At 43.1% G+C, this 21309-nt stretch overlaps 2 protein-coding genes across 3 annotated transcripts; both read right to left on the bottom strand.

The window, feature by feature from the left end:
- Nucleotides 1-276: 276 nt before the first annotated feature.
- Nucleotides 277-6149, bottom strand: drc2 (dynein regulatory complex subunit 2). 2 transcript variants are annotated; one of them, XM_073484311.1, is made up of 9 exons: nt 6064-6149; nt 4657-4843; nt 3990-4157; nt 3743-3912; nt 2402-2552; nt 2136-2309; nt 1737-1955; nt 1541-1657; nt 277-844 (listed from the first exon to the last, which is right to left on the bottom strand). In XM_073484311.1, the coding sequence occupies exons 2-9, from the start codon at nt 4795-4797 to the stop codon at nt 557-559; spliced, it is 1428 nt and encodes a 475-aa protein (XP_073340412.1). In that variant the 5' UTR covers nt 4798-4843; nt 6064-6149; the 3' UTR covers nt 277-556. The 2 variants fall into 2 exon arrangements, with proteins under 2 accessions (XP_073340412.1, XP_073340413.1); XM_073484312.1 differs by lacking the exon at nt 6064-6149 and adding an exon at nt 5477-5546.
- Nucleotides 6150-6870: 721 nt separating this feature from the next.
- coch (coagulation factor C homolog, cochlin (Limulus polyphemus)) lies at nt 6871-18720 on the bottom strand. The gene is made up of 14 exons (XM_073483632.1): nt 18682-18720; nt 18506-18550; nt 15623-15779; nt 14426-14559; nt 13666-13740; nt 12790-12846; nt 12396-12543; nt 11314-11417; nt 9682-9908; nt 9466-9580; nt 9216-9359; nt 8979-9135; nt 8610-8704; nt 6871-8532 (listed from the first exon to the last, which is right to left on the bottom strand). The coding sequence occupies exons 1-14, from the start codon at nt 18713-18715 to the stop codon at nt 8360-8362; spliced, it is 1665 nt and encodes a 554-aa protein (XP_073339733.1). The 5' UTR covers nt 18716-18720; the 3' UTR covers nt 6871-8359.
- Nucleotides 18721-21309: the final 2589 nt, after the last annotated feature.

Here is a 21309-nt window from a genome sequence, read left to right on the forward strand (position 1 = left end):
TTACTTATGTTGGGCTCGGCTACTCCAGTAAAGTATAGATACCCAACTAACCCCTACTTAAGTAAGGTAATGAAGTATTTGTACTCTGTTACTTGACACCTCTGGTAATCGATAATGAAAACAGAAACCTGAGGAGTCCAAACGAGCGCTATGATGCGTTCAGGAACACACAGCAGTTTGTTTGTTTCAGCTTTGATTGAACATGTTCAAGTGTTCAGGGTGATCTGACGACAGCCTTCAGATGTTGATTTCTAACCTTTAACATGAATTCACAGTTTAATACTTGATCACAGAAAACAACTTCAGATCAAACTGAGTGATAGTGACAAACTTTAAAGGTCCAGCTTGTAAGATGGTTGATTGTTGAGTCTCATCCCAGCTCGTCACATACTGACGCTTTGGGTCGATCGACCGATCCAGCGTCAGAATGTGACGAGCTGGATGAGACTCAACATCAAACGTGCTATAAGTTGGACCTTTAACAGCCGGTTAAGTCGTGTTATTCATTTCATGATGAACAGGTCGTCTTTACAGTCCAGTGTTTTGTCCCATAGTTCTACAGTGAGTGTTTGACGGCGTGGACGCCCTCGATGACGGTGTGCCGTCTGTTGGTGTCCAGTGGAGCCGTGGTGGTCGGGGCCTGGGTCACGGCGAGCAGAGCGTTGGGTCCGTCGAGGGTGCCGTCGCTGACCGTCATGCCGTCCAGGTGCTGACGCAGCAGAAGCCTGAGCTGCTGGTTCTCTCTGGTCAGGTCCTGTTTGTGTTTCTTGAGAGCTTCTCGCTGCAGCACGGCGGAGTTGATGCTCCTCGTCACCCGCTGCAGCTCCGGGAACGCTGACGCCCCCTACAGGCGGAAACAGGTCAGTGAGGACGATACGTATGCTGCTCACCTGCTTCTGTCTGTTTCAACTTTTCTCTCTTTGCTGCTGCTCGGGACGCTTTACCAACCCAACATGTGGCTGTTTGACGTCCTGGGAATGAGACTCAACTATCAACTATCTTTGTGGTGCGTTCAGGAACAGCTGGGACAAATCCTACTGACTCTACCTTTAACTTTAATAGTCTTTGAATTATATTAATATGATGTGAGCTTCAGTTAGCTTTGACCACAAATGTCCTTCAGAGGGAGACTTTTTACTCTGATACTCTGAGTACATGTCAGAGCCTGTACTCGATTACTTTTACTGGAGTAAAGAAGCTGAGTCAGCACTTCTACTTTTACCAGAGTCTGTTTTTACACAAGTATCTGAACTTCTTCTGGAGGACAGGCTGTGTGGACTAATCTGTCGATTATTGTCTCAACTCATAAATTAGTTGTTTGGTCTCTAAAATGTGATAAAATAGTGAAAAATGTGGATCAGGGTTTCAACAACAGCCCAGAGATCTTCCGTTTACTGTCACAGAGGACAGAAAGCACAAAACATTCACTTTTATCACGCTGACATCACAGAATGTTGTTTCATAACAAATTACTCAAACTCATCTATCATCAAAATGTTAAACTAATGGCTGAACCGTTGCAGCTCTGACCACGTCCTACCTCTGCTGGTTGCTGCGTCTCTGTTCTGTGATCCTCTGCAGAGAACAATGCTGAGACGTTCCTCTGCTTGTTCTCCAGCTTCTGACACATCTCGGCCACATGCAGAACCCTCTCCCCCTGCACCGCCACAGAGAGAAGAGGTGAATGAGAGCAGAGAGCAGACAGCTGACAACAAACAGGCTGTGAGAGGTTTCACCTTGGTGGTGACTGCCTCCAGTCTCTTGGTGGCGCTGTGGCCCTGGAGGGAGAGGTCGGTGAGCTGTTTCCTCGCCGCCTTCTGAGACCGAGTCAGCTGCTCCCGGAGCTCCAGAGTCTTTCTTTTCACCTGGTCTCTGGCGGCTGTCAGGTCCTGCTCCACCAACTGGTTCTTTGTCTTTCTGGAGTTCAGCCTCTCCCTCAGCTGGATGACAAGATCCTGACAAAGGAAGGAAACAAGATGGAGAGGATGGAGATCAGCAATCCGAAGCTACGTGACATCACGCTAAACGTCTCGTGGACCCATCTCTGTTCAACTTCCCATCTGACTCTGAGGATGTGAAGACACATTTGTGGATGCAGTTTAAAATCAGATTATTGATTGAACGGCTCCACCGACCTGCAGACTCTTGACGTTCCTCATGTCTGCGTTGGTCTTCTGGATGAGTCGTTGGTTGTTGGCGAGCAGATCATCGACCTTCTTTGTTTCATCGCTGCAGAGCTTCACTAGCTCCTGGTTCTGGAGGCTCCTCTCCTCCAGCTTGTTCTTGTTCTCCTGGACCAGAGCAGCTACCTGTCCACAGAGAGGAGACAGGAGACACACCTGTCTGTCAGACACCTGTACGTCAGACTGGAGGAGCAGAGGGAGCTGCTTCTGTCAGATACCCTGTCGTCGTGAGCGCTCTCAAACGCCGTGATGCTGTCAGCGTACAGTCTGTGGATCTCCTCCATCACCACTTTGTGTTGCTGCTCCAAAGAGAACATGGCGTCCTCCAGATCAGCTCGCTGCTGCCGACGGCTCGCCTGCGTCTGCTTCCTGAAACACAAAGATTACAGATCAGCATGCAGCACAGTGATGCTAACTGAGGATTTTAGTGACGCCACCACTTTTTCTTCTTGTAAACAAGGTTTTTCAACCTGTAAATCTGAATCTTAATGTCCACCATCATTACGTCAGAGTAATAAATACAGACGACCACCACCAGCTGGTGTGGAGAGTTATCTCCTCTGTCATGGTGCCAAAATATAGAAAATATTTGCTTGCACAGCACGCAGCTGTGTGAATGTCAGCGTCTACCTGAGGCTGACCGGGGCCCAGTTCTCAGCTGTGTCCATCTGCCTCCACTGAAATTAAAATCAGTAAATAGTAACTGTGACCATCAGGTAGACGCAGACTACCAGATGTGGACTAGAACCCAGAAAAGATCTTTCTCTGTGATCTGATGCAATAAATGGATCAGAAGCTGAAATAACATCATGATGTCGCCTTGGAAAAAGACTCTGTCAGGTCTGTCGGCCAGACGACAAGCCAACTACTTTTAAAATGTTTGTTCCCTGAATGGAGTTTGGATCGATCAGAGCTGTGCTGAGACATATTTCCATGACTTCCTCGCTCGCTTTCCTCCCACCAGCTCCTTTGCTGTGCTGTCTCAGTACAGCAGATGTGTTATCGTACAGCTCTGTGTGTCTGCAGGCAGCAACATTACTGATTATCTTCCACTGTTGTTCATGAATGTCTGGACATCTGAGACGTTAACGTCATGATGTCAGTGTGAACATCAACACTGATACTTAACACACAGCTTCACGGGAAAAAAACTCATGGACAGTTTTTCGATCAAAGTGGACACAGCAGAACCAGATTTCGTCTTTTGTATTCCACACATTCTTCTTGTCAAAACTTCGTCCCTACATTACCCACAATGCAACTAGAAAGTGTGTTTTGCTAGCAGCAGCTAATGTGCAGCTACAGAGGTGTGCTCAGCTCACGTCTCTCTCTCCACACCAACACATTTGTTTCTGTTTCAAACTTGAACCTTCAACATCACTTGAGGCCGTCTGAGCCTTCACACTGCTGCTCTGGACTCACTGAAGCATTAATACTACTTCAAACATGGAAACCTGGATCACTGGAGTGTTTAACCATCAGTGTGTTGGTGGTTCTGGTGCTGCTGTAATGAGCCCTGCAGTCAGTCTGTAGGGGGCGCTGTGGAGTCTCACACTGACCTCTCAGAGCTGAACATAGAGCTGAGGTGCTGCAGGCCGTTCTCCCACTGCAGCTGCACAAAGGTCAGCCGTTTATCTTGCTGAGCCCGCAGACGCTCCAGATGCTGCAGGTGAACCCGCCGCACCTGAGCCGACTGACGCTCCGCCTCCTGCAGGTCGGACTCCAGATTCTGCAACACAAACAAACAGGAAGTCAGACTTGTTGACATCCAGCATGAAGAAACAGAAGGAGGAGCTGTTTGTTCACCCTGAGGACGCTGTCCAGGGCGTCCAGGCGTCTCTCAAACGTCTGACTGAGCACCGCGATGTCTTCTCGCAGCTCGGCGGTTCGAGTCTGACGGAGGATCGACCTCCAGCCTTCGTTCAGCTTCAGCAGGTTCACCGCCGTGTTCCTCTGCTCCCTCTGCAACTTGTCCTGGTTTCAAACAGAGGACCATCAAAGAGCTGACACACAGAAAATACTGATCTGGTTTTGGTGTTGGCTGGATACTTTATTGGCTTCATGCACGAGTATAAAAACTTAATTTTGATTTGAGAGAGCTACATTTTATTCTGAAAATGTGAATGTTCTTGTTTCTGGTGAAAAACACTGAAACTTCTTCATGAAACTAACAATGATTAAAATGTCCAACAGCTCGTGTTAAAGCCGCAGTTAAATTTGAACAACTGAAAGGAATCAAAGTGTCAGTTGAAGGTTAATCAATTAATTTCTTTATGTAAATAAAAGTGATTGAAAACAGCTGAACTGCTACTCAAATTGTAATGAGCGGATAAAAATATGCAGACTGTGAGCTGAGGAGTCAGACATGTTTCAGATGTGATGACACCAGTGGAAGCACCAGAGACAGTTTGGTTGTCAGCTGAGCTGTTTACCTGTCGGTTCACCTGTAAATACAAATCTCAACCTGAGTTACCTTCAGAAACTGAGTGAGGATCTCTTCTTTCTGCTTGGCCATCTCCTCCTCAGCCTGAGCTCTCTGCCGCAGGTACAACAGTCTCTCCTCCTCCGTCTTTCCTCCACCTTTACCTCCACCTTTCTTCGCTTTCTTCGGCATGATCCCTCCTCTTCCTCTTCACTCCGCTGCTTTGTTTGATATCTGACTACAAAACACCAGAATTTAGCTGTTTAACTTCAGAGTTCAGACCCAAAGTTAATACTGATAATGAGTTAGACAACATAAAGTTTTAGAAAACTCAGGCAAAGTATTCAGACACATCAGCTGTTTTAAAAATATATGTTACACAAACTGATTTAAACAAATATATTTTTGGTATTTTGATTTAAACAACAGAGATCATGATAAAGAGGACAATACAAAAAAATATCATTTAACATTAAACATAACAGAAAAACAAGCATTATGTTCCAACATGTGTAAGAGCTGAAGATGTGTGTAGTGACCCAGAGAAGAAATGTCTCCATGTTTCTGTAAAGACTTCAGGTTTCTTTAGAAAACACATTCAGATTCATTTTGAGTCAGAAACGAATTAAAACAAAGTTTTCAGACTCTGAACTGAGCTCTGATGCGTCTGGTTTGCTTTGAGCGACACTGAAATATCTAAATATCTCAGTTTAAAATGTTAGACAAACATAAAATCTGAATATTATAATTACATATGTTTTAATCTTTATATAAAACATTTCTATTTACTAAACTATGGACCCAGAAATATTTTCCTTTTTGATGAATATCAGGTTTCAGTAAATGACAATGACACTTGAAGGGTCCATACATGCAGCTACAACATCTGGTTTGAACTGTAAGGTGAGTTTCCAGCAGGTGAGAGCAGCAGGTAACCCAGCAGGTGAGAGCAGCAGGTAACCCAGCAGGTGAGAGCAGCAGGTAACCCAGCAGGTGAGAGCAGCAGGTAACCCAGCAGGTGAGAGCAGCAGGTAACCCAACAGATGAGAGCAGCAGGTAACCCAGCAGGTGAGAGCAGCGGGTAACCCAGCAGGTGAGAGCAGCAGGTAACCCAGCAGGTAAGAGCAGCAGGTAACCCAGCAGGTGAGAGCAGCAGGTAACCCAGCAGGTGAGAGCAGCAGGTAACCCAACAGGTGAGAGCAGCAGGTAACCCAGCAGGTGAGAGCAGCAGGTAACCAGTGACTCGAGAGGAACGTTAGCTTCAATCAGCTGCCTGTAACCAGCCAGTGTAACGAGCTAACGCTAATGTAGCCGCCGTGAGCTAGCTACCGTTAACGAGTCTTTTCCCGCGTCATATTTAAATGACTGACATTAGATTAAACACGGAGCGCGTGACGGCCATCAGACACGAAGCAGCGTCTGTGTGAGCAGAAACACCTGTGACCTTCTCTGACTTACCTGTGAGACCGGCGAGAAGACCCGAAACACGCACAGGATGTGTTTGTGTTGCGTCTCCAAGGCAACGGCTCGAGGGACGAGCCGCCATGTTGGGTCCAAACCAACTTCCACTGATCCGCCATGTTGGGTCGAAACCAACTGCCACTGATCCGCCATGTTGGGTCGAAACCAACTGCCACTGATCCGCCATGTTGGGTCCAAACCAACTGCCACTGATCCGCCATGTTGGGTCCAAACCAACTTGACCCAGAGTAAAACTGAGCGGATCAGCTGTCCATGTTTTAATTCACACACGTGTTGTTGTGTTAAAGGTGACCGAACTGTCATGGCGTCTGTAAAGATCTGAAAATAGTTTTTACATATTGAAAAAAGCTTAAAACTAATTAAGCCTTATTGTGATGGATTACGTTATGTTGATTAAATTAATTTGAATATAATTTTGCATTATAGTTTTTTGTTTTATTTTGTCCTTGTTGAAATATGTATATAATCCTATATCTATATCTTGATAAAGAGGTATGGATATATAAATAAAAACATTGAGCCTGTGACCAACATGAGATGAAAATGACATAAACATATAATGAAGGAATAATAAGAGTTGAGGTAAAAATGAAGCCACATATTTGACTGATGTCTCAGTTTATCCAGTGATCTGAGTCTGTTTGATGCAGTCAAGTTTTTCTTTTCAGTGTGAAACTTTTCACTGTTTCTTCTGTAAAACTCAGTGTGTAATCTGCAGTTTGACACCAGATGGCACCATGCTCCTGTCTCACAGCTGCAGAACAGACATCGATGGACAAGGTGTAAAAATAACTACTCTTTATTGAGACACAAGGAAAACAGGTAATAAATACAGAAGAAGGACAGAATCACCATTAAACATCCAGATCGTACAGAAGGTTTAATTTACACAATGTTTTCTATCTGTTCTTTAAGTCTCCTCCGAACATGCTGGTACAACAGGACCACGTTTCCCAAAAGCAAAGAACCAAACAGGTCATTTAAGCCCTTTAAACACAAAGCATCCATCAGGCTTCAGTTCTTCTACAAAAAGCAACTTTTAGACAAAAACAAAAGAAAATCTCATTCATGCATATGAAGTACTGAACTGTGCTCTCAAATGAACAGAGTGTTACACAATGTTTGATATTTTGCTTTGTTTGACAGTCACAGTGTGGAGACGGTGAACCAATGAGCCGGGAATCGAACTGTGGACGTTTCAGTGACGCGGTGTGTGCTGTAACACCGAGGCGCCTCAACAATTAGACGTGTGTCACTGTCACAGACTTCTGTGTGGAGCAGTCCGTCCAAAATCTAAATAAAACTGCGTTATTAATTCACCTGGATCACAAGAAGACCTTTCAGCCTCGGAGCAAAGAATTTAGGTCGTCTTTATGGGTAAATTCTGCAATTCAGATTACTTTTGAAAAACTGGAAAAATGTTTCTTTCCCAAAGAAAAACAATCAAATTTAACATTAAATAAAGTTATTTGACTTAGAATCTTATAATTACAAGATTTCTATTAGCGGTTACAAGATGAGTATCTCATAATCACAGCATCCTTGTTTTGTAATTACAAAATCAGAATTTCATAATGACAAAACTGTCTTCTTGTAAATACTTCTTGTAACTATGAGATACAAAAGTCATAATTACAGGATCTAATATCCAGTTCTGTTGGCTTTAATCAGCAGCTTGTTAGTGGATCAGGTTGATTTCATGTTTAGTCTATTGGATGTGAATTAGCTTCCTTAGCTTCAGATGAACTCTGCAGGACAAAGCGTCTCTGCCTCAGCCAATCACACAAGTGCTTATTCCAGTTCCTTTAAAGTTAAAATGAATACAATTGAGCTAGAAAATGACATTCGATGTTTACTGTAGTTTTTATTGTACAACAGGTGATTGCAGGATCAAACACAGTGACAGGATTGTTTTATTGATTTCCCAACGTCTCCTTCATTAAATAGAAAAGGCTTTTTGGTATATATGTGATTTTCTATGTTGTGTGTCTTTTATATACAAGTGTCGTCATGTGTATGTATCAGTATTGGTTGGTATATGTGTACAGTATATATACAATGTGTGCGTGTGCTTCTATCTTTGTGAAAACATTTTGTCAGGTTTTAACTTTAAAGGCTGTTTAAAAGTTCAGACTCAGTTGTGTAGAAGTACAAATGTGTCCTTTTATGTTCAGAGGACATATTTCTCTACCTTAAAGTCTTCCAGCTGGTTCAGACTTTAAGTTTTGTGTTACGGTCGTCATCACAAGTACAGAAGAACACACGAGTGGTCTCAGTTGTTCTCTGTGAAGTCTCGGCAGATGCCTCGGACCAGCAGAGGGATGAAGTCGGCGAGGCCGGTGAACTCTCTGGTGAAGAAGGTGTGGCTCTCCTTCGGCTCCGACGCCATCGCTCTGAGGTCATCCAGGGGTGCCCAGGCCACACCCACCGAGAACATGGTGATGCCTGGTGATTTGAAAGAGATGCAGATTTTAGAAGGAACTAACACGAACTGTTTGTTGTTTCTTTATTTTAACACGCACCTTGTTTCTGTGCAGCCAACGCCGGGCGCGTGACGTCATCATATGATTGGCCGTCTGTCACAACAATGAGGAAGTTGCGGCCCGGTCCTGTCCGCCTGGTGGAGAACAGAGGAACATGACCTGAGACCCTCTCTGACCTCCAAACATTACTCTGTGACTGGGTCACTTCTTCCAGCAGTGAGTAGCTTCTTCAGTTATTTCTGTCATCTCACAGACGTCACGTTGCCTCACACGAACACGTTCAAGTACGCCACCCAGAGCGTGTTCAGGCTGGTGTCAACTGAACACGTTTTGGGTGGCGTCACCCGAACATGTTGGTGTGAGGTAATGGCTCCCCAGATGGGATGGGTTCGTGTGAGGTGGCGTTACCTGAACAGGTTCTGGGTGGCGTAGCTGATGGCTCCTCCTGTGGCCGTTCCTCCGCTCATGTAGGGGATCCTCTTCAGAGCGTTGATGGCGTCGTCTTTGGTCGAGTGGTCGTACAGGCCGAACTCCAGTCTCTGATCGTAGGTGAACTGCACCGCACCTGAACATCCAGCACACAGTCAGTCAGCCAATCAGCTCGTCAATTAATCAATCAAATCATTGTGATGCCGTGAAGCTGACCGATGCGAGAGCCCACGTCTGAGATGTCAAAGCTTCTGGTGATTCCTGCGAGGAAGTCCAGGACCAGCTGGAAGTTTCCGTCTCCGACACTGGATGAGCCGTCGATGAGGAACCCGATGTTTACAGAGTTGTAGCAGGTTTTACCTTCAAAACACATTTTCTCAGCGTGGCACTCGACTTTTTACCACCGTGAATTAAACATGTACACAAACTTCCTGTGGTCTTATAACATGTTGTATTTGTGTCTTACTGCAGAGCAAGCTGTCCAGCGCACAGAGTCTCTGACTGAGAGGTTTGACATGTTTGGTGGTGCTGAACCAGCTGGGGATCGAATACGTGAAGAAACCGTTGTCTTTACACACCGCCTGCAGGAGGAAGGAGGAGACGTCAGTTGTCATGGAAACATGTTGAAGATAAAAACCTTCAGATGAACTTTAATGATTAAGAATGTGAATACAGCGCAGACCTTCCTCGTGAAGTCCTTGTCTCGCACCATGCTGAGCTCCTCAGGCGCCGGTTTGGCCACAGACACCAGGAACACGTTGATGCCAGACTCTCTGGCCAACATGGCCGCCTGCTCCAGGTCGTCAGATGGCCAGCCATCAATCAGCACCATCATCACCCGGGGGTGACCTCGCCTCCCCCCGTTCTCCTGGGTGAAGAAGGTCTCCGCCGTGTGCATGATGGCTTTACCTGCACGACAAGAAACCAGTCAGAGACATTTTCATGTAACGTTAACATCATTAACATATTCCAAAGGCTCATGGGAAGTGTAGTTGATGGATGTTAAAATAATTCTTGTTTCATCTTGATTAAAGAGGAGGAGAGGGGGACTGTTTGCCTGATGTCTGACGTTGAAGATGTCGGCCATATTATTTATCTCGTTGCTGACGTACCAAGATTTGAACCTTTAACACAATACTAACATTAAAAAATGATACTTGATACTTTTGACAACAACATTATTACTTTCTGGGTTCATACATGTTTATTAATAACTATTGTTTAAATTTATTCTACAATAACTTTAAATATGTTTGTGTAACTTGTAAAATGACTTTGATTCTTTAAAATTGTGTAGTTTTCAAACTGATGTTCAACACATCTCGCCTCTTATGAAATGCTTTATTTAGTTTGCTCTATTTCTCATATCGTTGTACAGCCTCAGTGTTAAATTAAATCTCTACGTGTCCTTTTTAAAGCTGATATGAGGATTAAATCTTTACACCTTTAAAGTTTTCTCTTGTCTTTTCTTTAAATAGCTGCTCAGGAGTGTGAGCGTAGATTCAGGTTTACAGTCGTGGTGAAACGTTTACGTTTAACGTTTTCCACTCATAAAGAACATGTTCATCACGTCAGTCTTCAGTTCCTGTGATTTCTACAGCTTCATGTTTCTGTGATGGAATAAGTGGAACAAAAACATCATATACATACAGCTACGATCAATTTAGGTGATTATAGAAAGTTGTGTGACTCAAATGTTCCTTGTAGCATCTTAACTTCTTCTGACTGATAACAGCTGATCATTTTAATAGAGCTTGTTTGATACAGCCATTGGACTCAGTCACAAACACTACGATGGGAAAGTCTCAAGGAAGTCTAAGGATCTCAGCATTGATCCGAACAAGTCAGGAGAGTCACTTGGAGCCATTTCAAAGCAGTTACAGGTCCCAACATCAACTGTAAGCATAACGGCTGGATCAGGCTAGAAGTGAGGTCTTGGAACGGCCTTCCTAAAGTCCTGACTTGAACCCCGTCGAGAACATGTGGACCGCGCTGAAGAGACGAGAACATGTGGACCGCGCTGAAGAGACGAGAACATGTGGATCGCGCTGAAGAGACGAGAACATGTGGACCGCGCTGAAGAGACGAAGAACAAATTTAGTTAAACTTCACCGATTCTGTCAAGAGCAGTGGTTAAAACTTCATCCAGCGGACGACCAGGAGCTTGTGGATGGAGATCAAAAGCAGCTAACTGAGCTGAAAATGGCCGAGAGACATTTAATACGTGTAAAAAATGTAATTGTGTGTGTGTGTGTGTGTGTGTGTGTGTGTGTGTGTGTGTGTGTGTGTGTGTGTGTGTGTGTGTGCGTGTCACCTGTGTTGGTGTCTCCTCCCAGGTAGGCGAGCTCCTTGATGGCAAACAGCAGCTCTTTAGGCTGAGTGTAGTTAGTCAGTAAGAACTCAGTCCGGGGAGAGCCGCTGCACGCACACACGCACACACACACACACACACACACACACACACACACACACACACACACACACACACACACACACACACACACACACACACACACACAGATTACACAGATGTAGTGGAGTACAAGTATAAAGTTACATAAAATGGAAATACTTGAGTAAAGTACAATCTTGAGTAAATGTGATTTTATAAACGTTGTAGAATTCGTTTGATTTACGTTCAGAATTGTAACTTGTAACTTTTAGGTTTTATTTCTTTATGCTTCAACCTGAATCTGTTAATTATTTACAGCAGGGGTCTCAAACTGGGAGAAGTGAAGAAGAAGCAGCTGTTAGATGAAGAACATCTCCAACTTCTCATCAGGTAACGACTCTTTTTCCCTCATTAACATCATCGGGTTTCCTGTTATGAGTTGAAATCTGACATATCGCCAAACAGGCGCGTTTGCTTTCGCTTTGACAACAAATCCTGGTCATCGTCGTGTCAGTCGGCTCTCTACGTGCTGACTCCTGTGACTCTGCTGCTGCAGGAGGAGACACCTCCGGTCGTAGCGTCCGTCGTCAGACTGTTGATTTATTAAAAAGCAGAACGACGCTGGGCGAGTAATGTAACTGATAACAGACTACCACGGTGAGCGAAGTGCAACGTTTACATAAGTTATTATGAAGAAAGATTTGCATCACATGTTTACTGGTGTTTGCAGAAGTGCTGAAAGGTGTCTGACCAGAAATAAAGATATACAATCTGCACCAACTGCTGTTTGCATGTCTGTATTATTATGTTAAAAACAGAAATAAAAACTACATTTTCAGAAATATTGTGTCTTCTTGTAGCACTTGAACTGATGATGATACTAACAGAGGCCCCAGATCATTTGAGTTTGAGACCTCACTGCCCAGAAGCTGTGTGTATGTGTGTGTGTGTGTGTGTGTGTGTGTGTGTGTGTGTGTGTGTGTGTGTGTGTGTGTGTGTATCACCTGGCCTGGATCAGTCCTATATGTGGTCCCGTTTGTCCGACTCTCAACATGGCCGCCAGTTTGGCGACAAAGTTCTTCTGCAGGTTGAACCGCCGCTGCCCAATGTTGTTACTGCTGTCGATCACCATGGCGATGTCCATCTGACAGTCTGTGCACACACACACACACACACACACACACACACACACACACACACACACACACACACACTTTATATTTGTATATATTTCCATTCTATCACATTAGGAACATCTGCATTGAAACACTTTGCAGCTCAGGCACATTGTTCACGTCCTTATTGTCGTGTTATCTCCTTGTTTCCCGTCTCTTACTTAGTGTGTAGTGTGTGAAAAGCTACTTGGCGATAAAACTGTTTTTGATCCTGACTTCGTACCTTTATTTCCGCCTGTCGGAGGTTTCTTCGCTGATGGCTTCTTCACTGGTTTCTTTGCTGCAACACAAACACACACAGAGGTCATCTCACAGTCGGTCTGGTGGAAACATCACACTCCTGTTGTGTCTGGAAGCTTCGGGAGGAGAAGACGACTCTGACAGCAGCAGGAACCATCTGTTTATTTACCTCTGGGTCGCTGCAGTGAATTCTCTAAATAAGCCTGCTATTCAAATAAAGACGGAGCCTCAAATAATAGACCAGCATGAAGATGGAAGGAGGGGTGGACTTATCTGTACTTTATCCTCATAATGCACAATTTCACAGCACTAATTGTCTCCAGTTGTTTCTACTGAGCTGCGTTTCTTAACCGCTGTTAAGCTGTCACGCAAAACTTCCTGTAGATGTTTCATATTAAAAATTAAAATGCTTCTTGAGCTTGATGGGGTTTTAAATCTGAAAAATCTTTCCAGGATGTTGAGTTTCATTAACAATCGAAAGATGGTGAACCTGGATTGAGTGGAGTTAATCACTGAGGACAGTCTTATTGTTAATGAGAGAAAGGATAAATAAAGGCCCCAGTGTGACTCTGCTGCTGTACTGACTGAGTTACTGCTGTCGAAATGGACTTCATGCTCAGTTTATCAGGACGACAGCTACAAGTGGAGGAAGTTTATCAGCAGCAGCAGATCAGAAAACAGGAAGTGCTCTTATTTAAATACGACCAATTAGAAAGCAGGAAAACCTAATATTCAAATAAAGGCCTGGTCTACGTGAGGTTAATACAATCTCCAGATGTTATTTAAGAGTTTGTAGTATTTACAAGTTGAGTTCCAGTAGTTCCAGTACTACAGTGTACAGGTGTGTATCATAACTTACCTGGTTGTGCAGCAGCAGCAGGCAGAGCGGTGGTACTGGTGTCACTGGTCAACTCCAGTGGAACATTAACTGGTTCTGGTCACACACGACAACAATGTAAGGATCGTTTGAAGCCATAAACAATGATCCTATCTGTCCACTAGGAGGCAGCAGAGCTGGCACACACAGAGCCCACACCTGATCGTCCTGGTTAATATGTAACAGACAAGCTGCAGCCATCTTAAATATATTTCTTTAAAAAAAGTTTTAAAAAGTTGAATCTTTGGACAAAAACACTGAATAATGTTAAGGACTAGTAACATTAACATCTCTGTTCACCTGAGCGTTACAGAGGCTGAACATGAAGGATTTACATCACACAGCAGGGACAGGACATGAACACTTAAAGCTGTATTCACTGGGTTTTAGCCTCTAGAGGGCAGTAAAGCTCCACAACTAGCTTAACTCAACATCTGCTGGACAGCTCCAGAAGAAGTTCAGAATTTTAAAGCCAACATGGACAAAAATGTCTTTCAAGTGTTCAGAAAAACAAAAAGTTTAAACTGATGACGACGGTGAGATTCTGCTGAGAGCTCCAGAATGAGCCTGCAGGTGGCGCTTGAGTGGAGACTCGTATGTGTCCTTCACAGCAATGTGTGATTTTCACTCTTGACATTTTTTGATTAATCGATTCATTGCTTGATCTATAAATCATAAAAAGTAAATTTATCAATCCAAAAAAACAAACCAATCGATTAACGACCGAAATGGCTCCACCTACTGCTGAGGCTGAAGGAGGCGGTCCAGCGGGTCAGGGCTTGTGATTGGATGCCGTGGGAGTAGGAGCTCACGTAGTTGAGTCGTCCCTTCTGCTTGTGAACTTTGACGGGGCCTCCAGACGGACCGAGCGTCCCCCTGAAGAGCCGAGACACGAGACAGGAAACAGTTAACTGTCGTCAGCTGATGATCAAAACAATTTACTGTGATTACAGTTTATTACAACACGAGTCTTATTTATCAGTATTATATCCATCAACAGCTAAAACCTCAAAGTAGTATCAAAGTTATTTTTTGGCAGTAAAAGTACTCAAGTATCAAAAGTATCAGCAAAGTAACTGATCCATATATTGACATGTATAAACTGTATACTGAGTCAGCTGATCATCACAATCACTGTTTTTATCTGATTGATGAGAAAATCAATCAATTTAAAAATGTAATCTGTAAAGTAACTAGTAAATAAAGTTATCAAATAAATGTAGTGGAAGTATAAAGTAGCAGACTACAGTACTCGAGTTTTAGTACTTAAAGATAAAAATCTAATGTTCTTCATGAGGAGAGTGGATGAAGTGAAGTTTATCTCGGCTGGTTTGATCCAGATCAGATCACGGTCCGTCTAAATGAACTGGCTGAGCTGAAGCCTTGTTGTGGCTCGACACTGAGCCTGGATCTCTGCAGAAAAACACCGAGAACAGGAAGGACTGTTCAGCGTGGTTTAAAAACGAGCATCAGACTTCAGAGAGAGATGTGTGAAACAAAAACAGACGACTGAAGAGGAGATATGAAGGATGGAAGTCGGTGTTTTCCTCTCGGGGCCCCCGCGGCCCTCTGCAGAGGAGGGGGGAGGTCATTCAGGGTTGAAGGATTAATCCTTCGTTCCTGCACATTCCTTCATGGTGTTGGTGTTTTGTTGAGGTTCAGCAGACAGCAGGACTCACGCTGCTCATTATTATGTCACGTCTGCAGCTGCTGCTGGTAGCACAACAGTGTTGATCCACGTGTCTGTAAATCTACACCCAACCACACCAGAAAACTCCAACCAAACCTCCAGACCTTCAGCCAGAACCTGACGTCAAGTTCTGAGTGTCAGTTCTGAATACAATCAGTCATGTTGGGAAGTAAAGCAAGAAAAATTCCAACGTTTAAAACTTCAATCTGGAGAAAACCAGAGAGTGAAGACAGACAGCAGGTGTCTCACCTGTGGACAGCAGCTCCACAGATGGTGGAGATGGAGGCGTAGATCCCCGTCCCGAACACAGGCACTCTGCCCTGGGTGCAGTCAGGAGGACACAGAACCACCACGCTGTTCTCCGTCAGCTCAGCCCCACGGGTCGCACAGGTCACCGGGTACGCCACTGATCAGTAAACAACATCAGCGTTAATGATTGACAGGAAGAGTAGGAAAGAATCTGTCAACAATAAAAGTTTGAAATAAGAATCAATCACATCTGTGTTGTCTTCATCTCTACTTTCTTCTTTGACATTTATCTGAGTTTCTTATAATATGTTGGACCCAAAAAATGTGTCAGTTTAGTGAGTTTTTGAGTTGGAGACACTTTATAAACTGTGTGAAACTCTGTCTCCGACTGATTCTTCAGTACTTGGGCCTTCTTGTAAATTCAGCAAACGTGCTACATTAATTTCTTTCTGTCTTTGTGTCTTTGAGTCTGTTTGTCCCAGTGATGGACGGCTTTATTTCATATAGAGCGTGGACGTGAGATCTGATCACACGTGGTCACTCAGAACGGATGTTGATACCAAGTCTGAGCAGCCTCAGTGAGTCTGTTAGCATGTACGGTACTTTTTAATAGACTTTGCTTCCAATAGAGAAAAAAATGACACTCCATCTGTCAATGATGATGCCACATGATGATAATTAATAAACTAAAAATATCTTAATTTACCGCTCACTGTAGAATAAACTACTGAGTGGCTTTTAATTAGTGCATGAGAGGTCGAAGGATGCAGCTTTAGTAGTTTTTTCACGTAAAAAGCTCATAAAATAAAAGAAACTCAAGTAGCAGAATAAGTTATTGCCATGGTAGAAATGTTTTCAGCAGGTTTTTAGTGCTTTAACTTGTAAGTGATACACTTACAGTTAAAATAATACACAGAACACTTTTTAACAGGATAAAAATGACTCAAACTGGGAGAAATCAAGTGGATTTATGAGTGAGGGTAAAAAGGGTTTACTGTTACACAACAGTATTCATGAGAGAGACAGAAATTCATTGAAATAGAGCCAGAAAAACAAATGTGCTCTGTGAGGGACTGACACAGGATCTGTTTCATCTATCAGAGAGAAAAGACGGCGGTTATTTTAAATTTCAGACATTTTTATGATTCAGGCTCAAAATAAACACAGAAAAAAGTTCTGAGGACAAGTCACACAGGGAGGCCTGTCCACAGAGAGACAGAAATAATTCATCAAAGAAGAGAAGAAGGAGGAGAAGAAGAAGAAGGAGAAGAAGAGGAAGGAGAAGAAGGAGAAGAAGGAGAAGAAGGAGACAACAAGAAGGAAGAAGAAGAAGAAGAAGAGAAAGAAGAAGAAGAAGAAGAAGAAGAAAAGAAGAAGAGAAGAAGGAAGAAGAAGAAGAAGGAGAAGGAGAAGAAGAAGGAGAAGAAGAAGAAGAGAAGGAAGAAGAAGAAGAAGAAGAAGAGAAGAAGGAAGAAGAAGAAGGAAGAAGAAGAAGAAGAAGAGAAGAAGGAAGAAGAAGAAGGAAGAAGAAGAAGAAGGAAGAAGAAGAAGCAGCTGTCTGCTTCGTACCCACTTAGCCACAGATGAAACTAGAAAACAGCACAGCTGCAGTCACTGTTGGACCGCACCAACAGTCCTGGTGTGACTGGGCCTTGAAGCACTGAGTGTTGTTTCCTCTGCTGTGTTGTGCTGCATGAACTCTGCAGCACGAACAGGACGACTTCCTGGAGTCTTCAACACCTAACCTTAACAGTCACAGCTGCTCTACGTGGCTAACTGTCACCATGACCCACTGATAACGACAATATTTTATTATGTTAAGAATACAAAAACACACAAAACACATGAAACTGGTTTAACATTCACTTGAATGTTGAGAAAGCCTCAAACTTTGAACGATTAGAAAGTTTCAATGGAGCTCGTATTTTAGGTTGAATGGAGGAAATCAAACATGTTAACTGTGGTCTGAACCTTAATCTAATTCTACCGTTCACCATAAAATCAAATACTAATTCTCACAAACACGGTTTAAAAATGTCAAGAATAAACAAAATTGCAGATTTAAATCCAGATTTAAAATGAAGGTACTGTTGCACCGTTAAAAATCAATCATAATAAGTTTATTAACGTAAACCAAAGTTAAAGAGTTTAATCTGTGTGCAGCTGCATCCGGTTCAGATCCAGAACTGACTGGACTGGTATCTGGATAAAAGTTCAGCAGCATCACAACACTCTCTGGTTTGAGTCTGTCCTTCACTTTATTCCACTAACGTTGGTTATTCTGCTCAGTTCATTTAAATACAACAGCCTCGTTGAGAGTTAAACCTCCTCACAGTTTGAACTGGAGTTTAAAATTAAATCTCATGTATTAAACTAAACTGAGGTTAAAAGAGTTAAAAAGTTTGGTGCAACAGAATTTAAACTTAAACAACAATGTAATGAGGTTTATCAGTTAATCCTTGTTGGTGTAATCCAGCCTAAGTCTAAGAGTTAACTTAGAAACACAAACACAAACACGTCCTCTGTTTGTTTCCTCTGGAGACATTTGTCCCTCCAGAATCTCGTCTGATTCATTCATCTAACAGAGTCTGTGTTACCTGCAGGTTAACTGAGCTCGAGCTCTGTTTAAGAAGAGGTCGCACTTTCAGACATGACAACAGACTGATTACAAAACACAACACTGTAAGAGGAACACAGACAGACAGGTACCACTGAGGACAGACAGGTACCACTGAGGACAGACAGGTATTACTGAGGACAGACAGGTAACACTGAGGACAGACAGGTAACACTGAGGACAGACAGGTAACACTGAGGACAGACAGGTAACACTGAGGACAGACAGGTACCGCTGAGGACTGACAGGTAACACTGAGGACTGACCACTGGACTGTGAGCCAAACGTCGAGGAAATCAGGAACAAAAGGCCTGCAGAGAAACAGAAACAGAGATCACATTAATCTGCAGCCTCAAACTCTTCATCGGAGCCAAACTACAACAGGTGTGTAACTGCTCTGTGGTGATTGGCTGACAGAGAATAGGACTAATAAACAATGTACCTGTGAGAGGCAGCAGGACAGACAGCTGAGACATTTCTGAAACACCTGAAACAAACAAACAGTCAATAAATATGTTCACGTGTGATCATAAACAGTCAGTAAACACATCTATACACCTGTCCAATGGGTAAACCTAAAAATGAAAACCAGTCAACAATAAACAGTGACAGACTTTTGATTTTCAATGTCACATCCTGTTGCCACTAGGGGGCGCTATGACTGTAGGTGAATATTGGCATATTAACGTGTTCAAGTTGGGACTCTCATCAAACGTGAAGTTTTGGGCAGATTCGATCATTTAATGTCGAGTTACATCAACTTTCCTTCAACAAAACCTCAAGTTTTTAATAACTGTTCACTACAAAGACGTTCAGATTGGCCCGTGAAAATATGAAGTCAGTCGGGTCAAAGCTGTCGGACGAGTCGTTAAAAGACAGCACATGCAAAAATGAGCAGAAGAATTCAAAATGGCCGACATAATGCTGTGTTCGGGTAGTGGCACCAAGAGAGTTTTTTGCAGATGGTGAGGTATGTGCACCGAATTTCATGTCAAACCAGCTGCAGGGGCTGTATGAAGTATAAAACAACGTAATGTCCTGCTGCCACTAGGTGGCGATGTGACTTACAGCCTTGTGGTGATTTTTGTCGATTGCAAATCAGAGTTAATGCGCAAAATGTTTGATGGAAACAGATTTGCCGAATAAACTCTGACGTAGCGAACATTCAACTCACATGGCGTGACGTAGCCACGTAGCCTTCACCGCGTCGTCCTCTGCTTTACGCAGCCCAGTTCAATCGCTCAAAACAGTTCATGGCAACGAACCAGAGACGCATTTTTAGTTTTTTTTATTTGTTGATAACTTTCAATAGTTTGATTAAAATGTGCGTGACATGACAAGTCTGGTGCAGATTCGACCATCGACAGTGGAGTTATAGAAATTTGATTTTTCATGCCGCCGCTGCTGCGACGGTTCCTGCTCGGGCCTAATAACACATTTTATTTAAAGGCACTTTTCATGGACAAAAAATGATGCGGTCGCACAACAAAGCAGCAGTAACACAACATCAGTCCAGTTAAAGGCAAGACAGACGAGAAAGCAAAGCTCGACACACTGAATTAAAAAGAAATCAGTCGAAGAGTTTAAAGAGAGAGAGAGTGGGTCCTTAAACAATATGTCAACTGATATCAGTCACCAAGTAAGGCACTGAAACAGTCAGTCAGAGGCCCAGTTATTAACTAGTTTGTTCACCAACAACCAACTAATCAACCAGCAGTTCATACACATGACACATGATCATAATCTAAAGATTAGTCAGCAAGCTAGTAAACCAGTCAGCCAGTTAGAAAACCAGTTTGTCTCCATCAGGCAGTTAGACTGGAGTCACAAGTTAACTCAGTCAGCCAATGAACTGTCTGGTTAACTGATTAACTGACTGATGCAGTGAAAAAAACAGTCAACCAGTAAAACAACGTGTGAAACACTCAACCAATCAGTGGTCAGTCAGTCAGTCCACCAGGCAGTCAGTCAGTGAACCAGTGACAGTTAAACTATTAAAAAAGCGAATAAACTTCATAAACTATTAGTTGCTGAAATTGTTAGTCAATGGGTAAACCAGTCAGTCAGCTGGTCAGTAAACATTTACACAAGGTCAGTAAATTAGCTGAGAATGAGTGAAGAACCCAACAGTTAACGCAGTAAATCAGTCAGTACACCAGTTTATTTACATGGGTATCAAACCAGTTACCCACGAGGTGCACCATGGGTAAACCAGCTGGTACACCAGTCGTTGAACAGCTTATCAAGGTCAATCTCCAATCAAACTAGTCATAAGCTTTTAAAAACTGTTAGCCAATGGGTATACAAGTCAGTCAACCAGTCAGTAAAACATTTAAACAAGGTCAGTAAACTAGTTAAGAGTGAGTGAACTGGTCAACCTGATGGTTAACTTTGTCAGTAGACCAGTTAATTTAGAGTCAATAAAATTGTCCGTTTTGAGTATAAAATGAGAATAAACTGGATGAATCCAGTCAGTAAACATTTACCCAGTCAGTAAACCACTCAAACAGTGGGTAAACCAGCTGGTCAACCAGTCAGTGGAGAGTTAAACAAGCTTGCTAAGCCTACAGTGGACTCTGCTAGTCATGCACTATTAGTTGCTGCCATTGGCTAAAGCAGTCAGCCAACCAGTCGGTAAACATTTAAACAAGGTCAGTCAAGAAGTTAAGAATGAGTAGATTTGTCGGGTCAACAGTTAACTCAGTAAACCAGTCAGTAAACCAGTCAGTAAACCTGTGCATGTATGCGATTACACCACTATTTTCTCTGAGTAAATCTGTAAAACAAAATCAGAATAAACTGGATTTAAACTAGTCAGCGTGGCAGTAAACCACTCAAACAGTGGGTAAACCAGCTGGTAACCAGGCTGTAAATATTTAAACAAGGTCAACCAACGTAACCATCAATCAATTGGTAAACCAGTCAGTTCAACAGTTAACAGACAGAATGAATCAACCTAAAAACAATAATTCAACCAGTCCGTAAACCAATCAGTAGATTAAGTGTACACATGATGGAGAAGAGCTGCTAACTCAGTAAACCAGTCAGTCACTGGCTAAGCCAGGCAGCA

The sequence above is a fragment of the Pagrus major genome, chromosome 16, assembly GCF_040436345.1.
Source record: "Pagrus major chromosome 16, Pma_NU_1.0".
Lineage (NCBI taxonomy): Eukaryota > Metazoa > Chordata > Actinopteri > Spariformes > Sparidae > Pagrus > Pagrus major.

What these genes read in the sequence shown, in the direction of transcription:
- coch (XM_073483632.1), bottom strand. Translation starts at nt 18,715, where the DNA reads ATGTCTCAGCTGTCTGTCCTGCTGCCTCTCACAG. An exon ending in ATAGGACTGATCCAGGCCAG is followed by an intron (nt 11,418 to 12,395) that starts GTGATACACACA and finishes GTGTGCGTGCAG; the next exon opens with CGGCTCTCCCCGGACTGAGT. An exon ending in GCCACCCAGAACCTGTTCAG is followed by an intron (nt 8,705 to 8,978) that starts GTAACGCCACCT and finishes GTTCTCCACCAG; the next exon opens with GCGGACAGGACCGGGCCGCA.
- drc2 (XM_073484311.1), bottom strand. Translation starts at nt 4,797, where the DNA reads ATGCCGAAGAAAGCGAAGAAAGGTGGAGGTAAAGGTGGAGGAAAGACG. An exon ending in TCTATGTTCAGCTCTGAGAG is followed by an intron (nt 2,553 to 3,742) that starts GTCAGTGTGAGA and finishes TTTGTGTTTCAG; the next exon opens with GAAGCAGACGCAGGCGAGCC. An exon ending in AGACGCAGCAACCAGCAGAG is followed by an intron (nt 845 to 1,540) that starts GTAGGACGTGGT and finishes TTCCGCCTGTAG; the next exon opens with GGGGCGTCAGCGTTCCCGGA.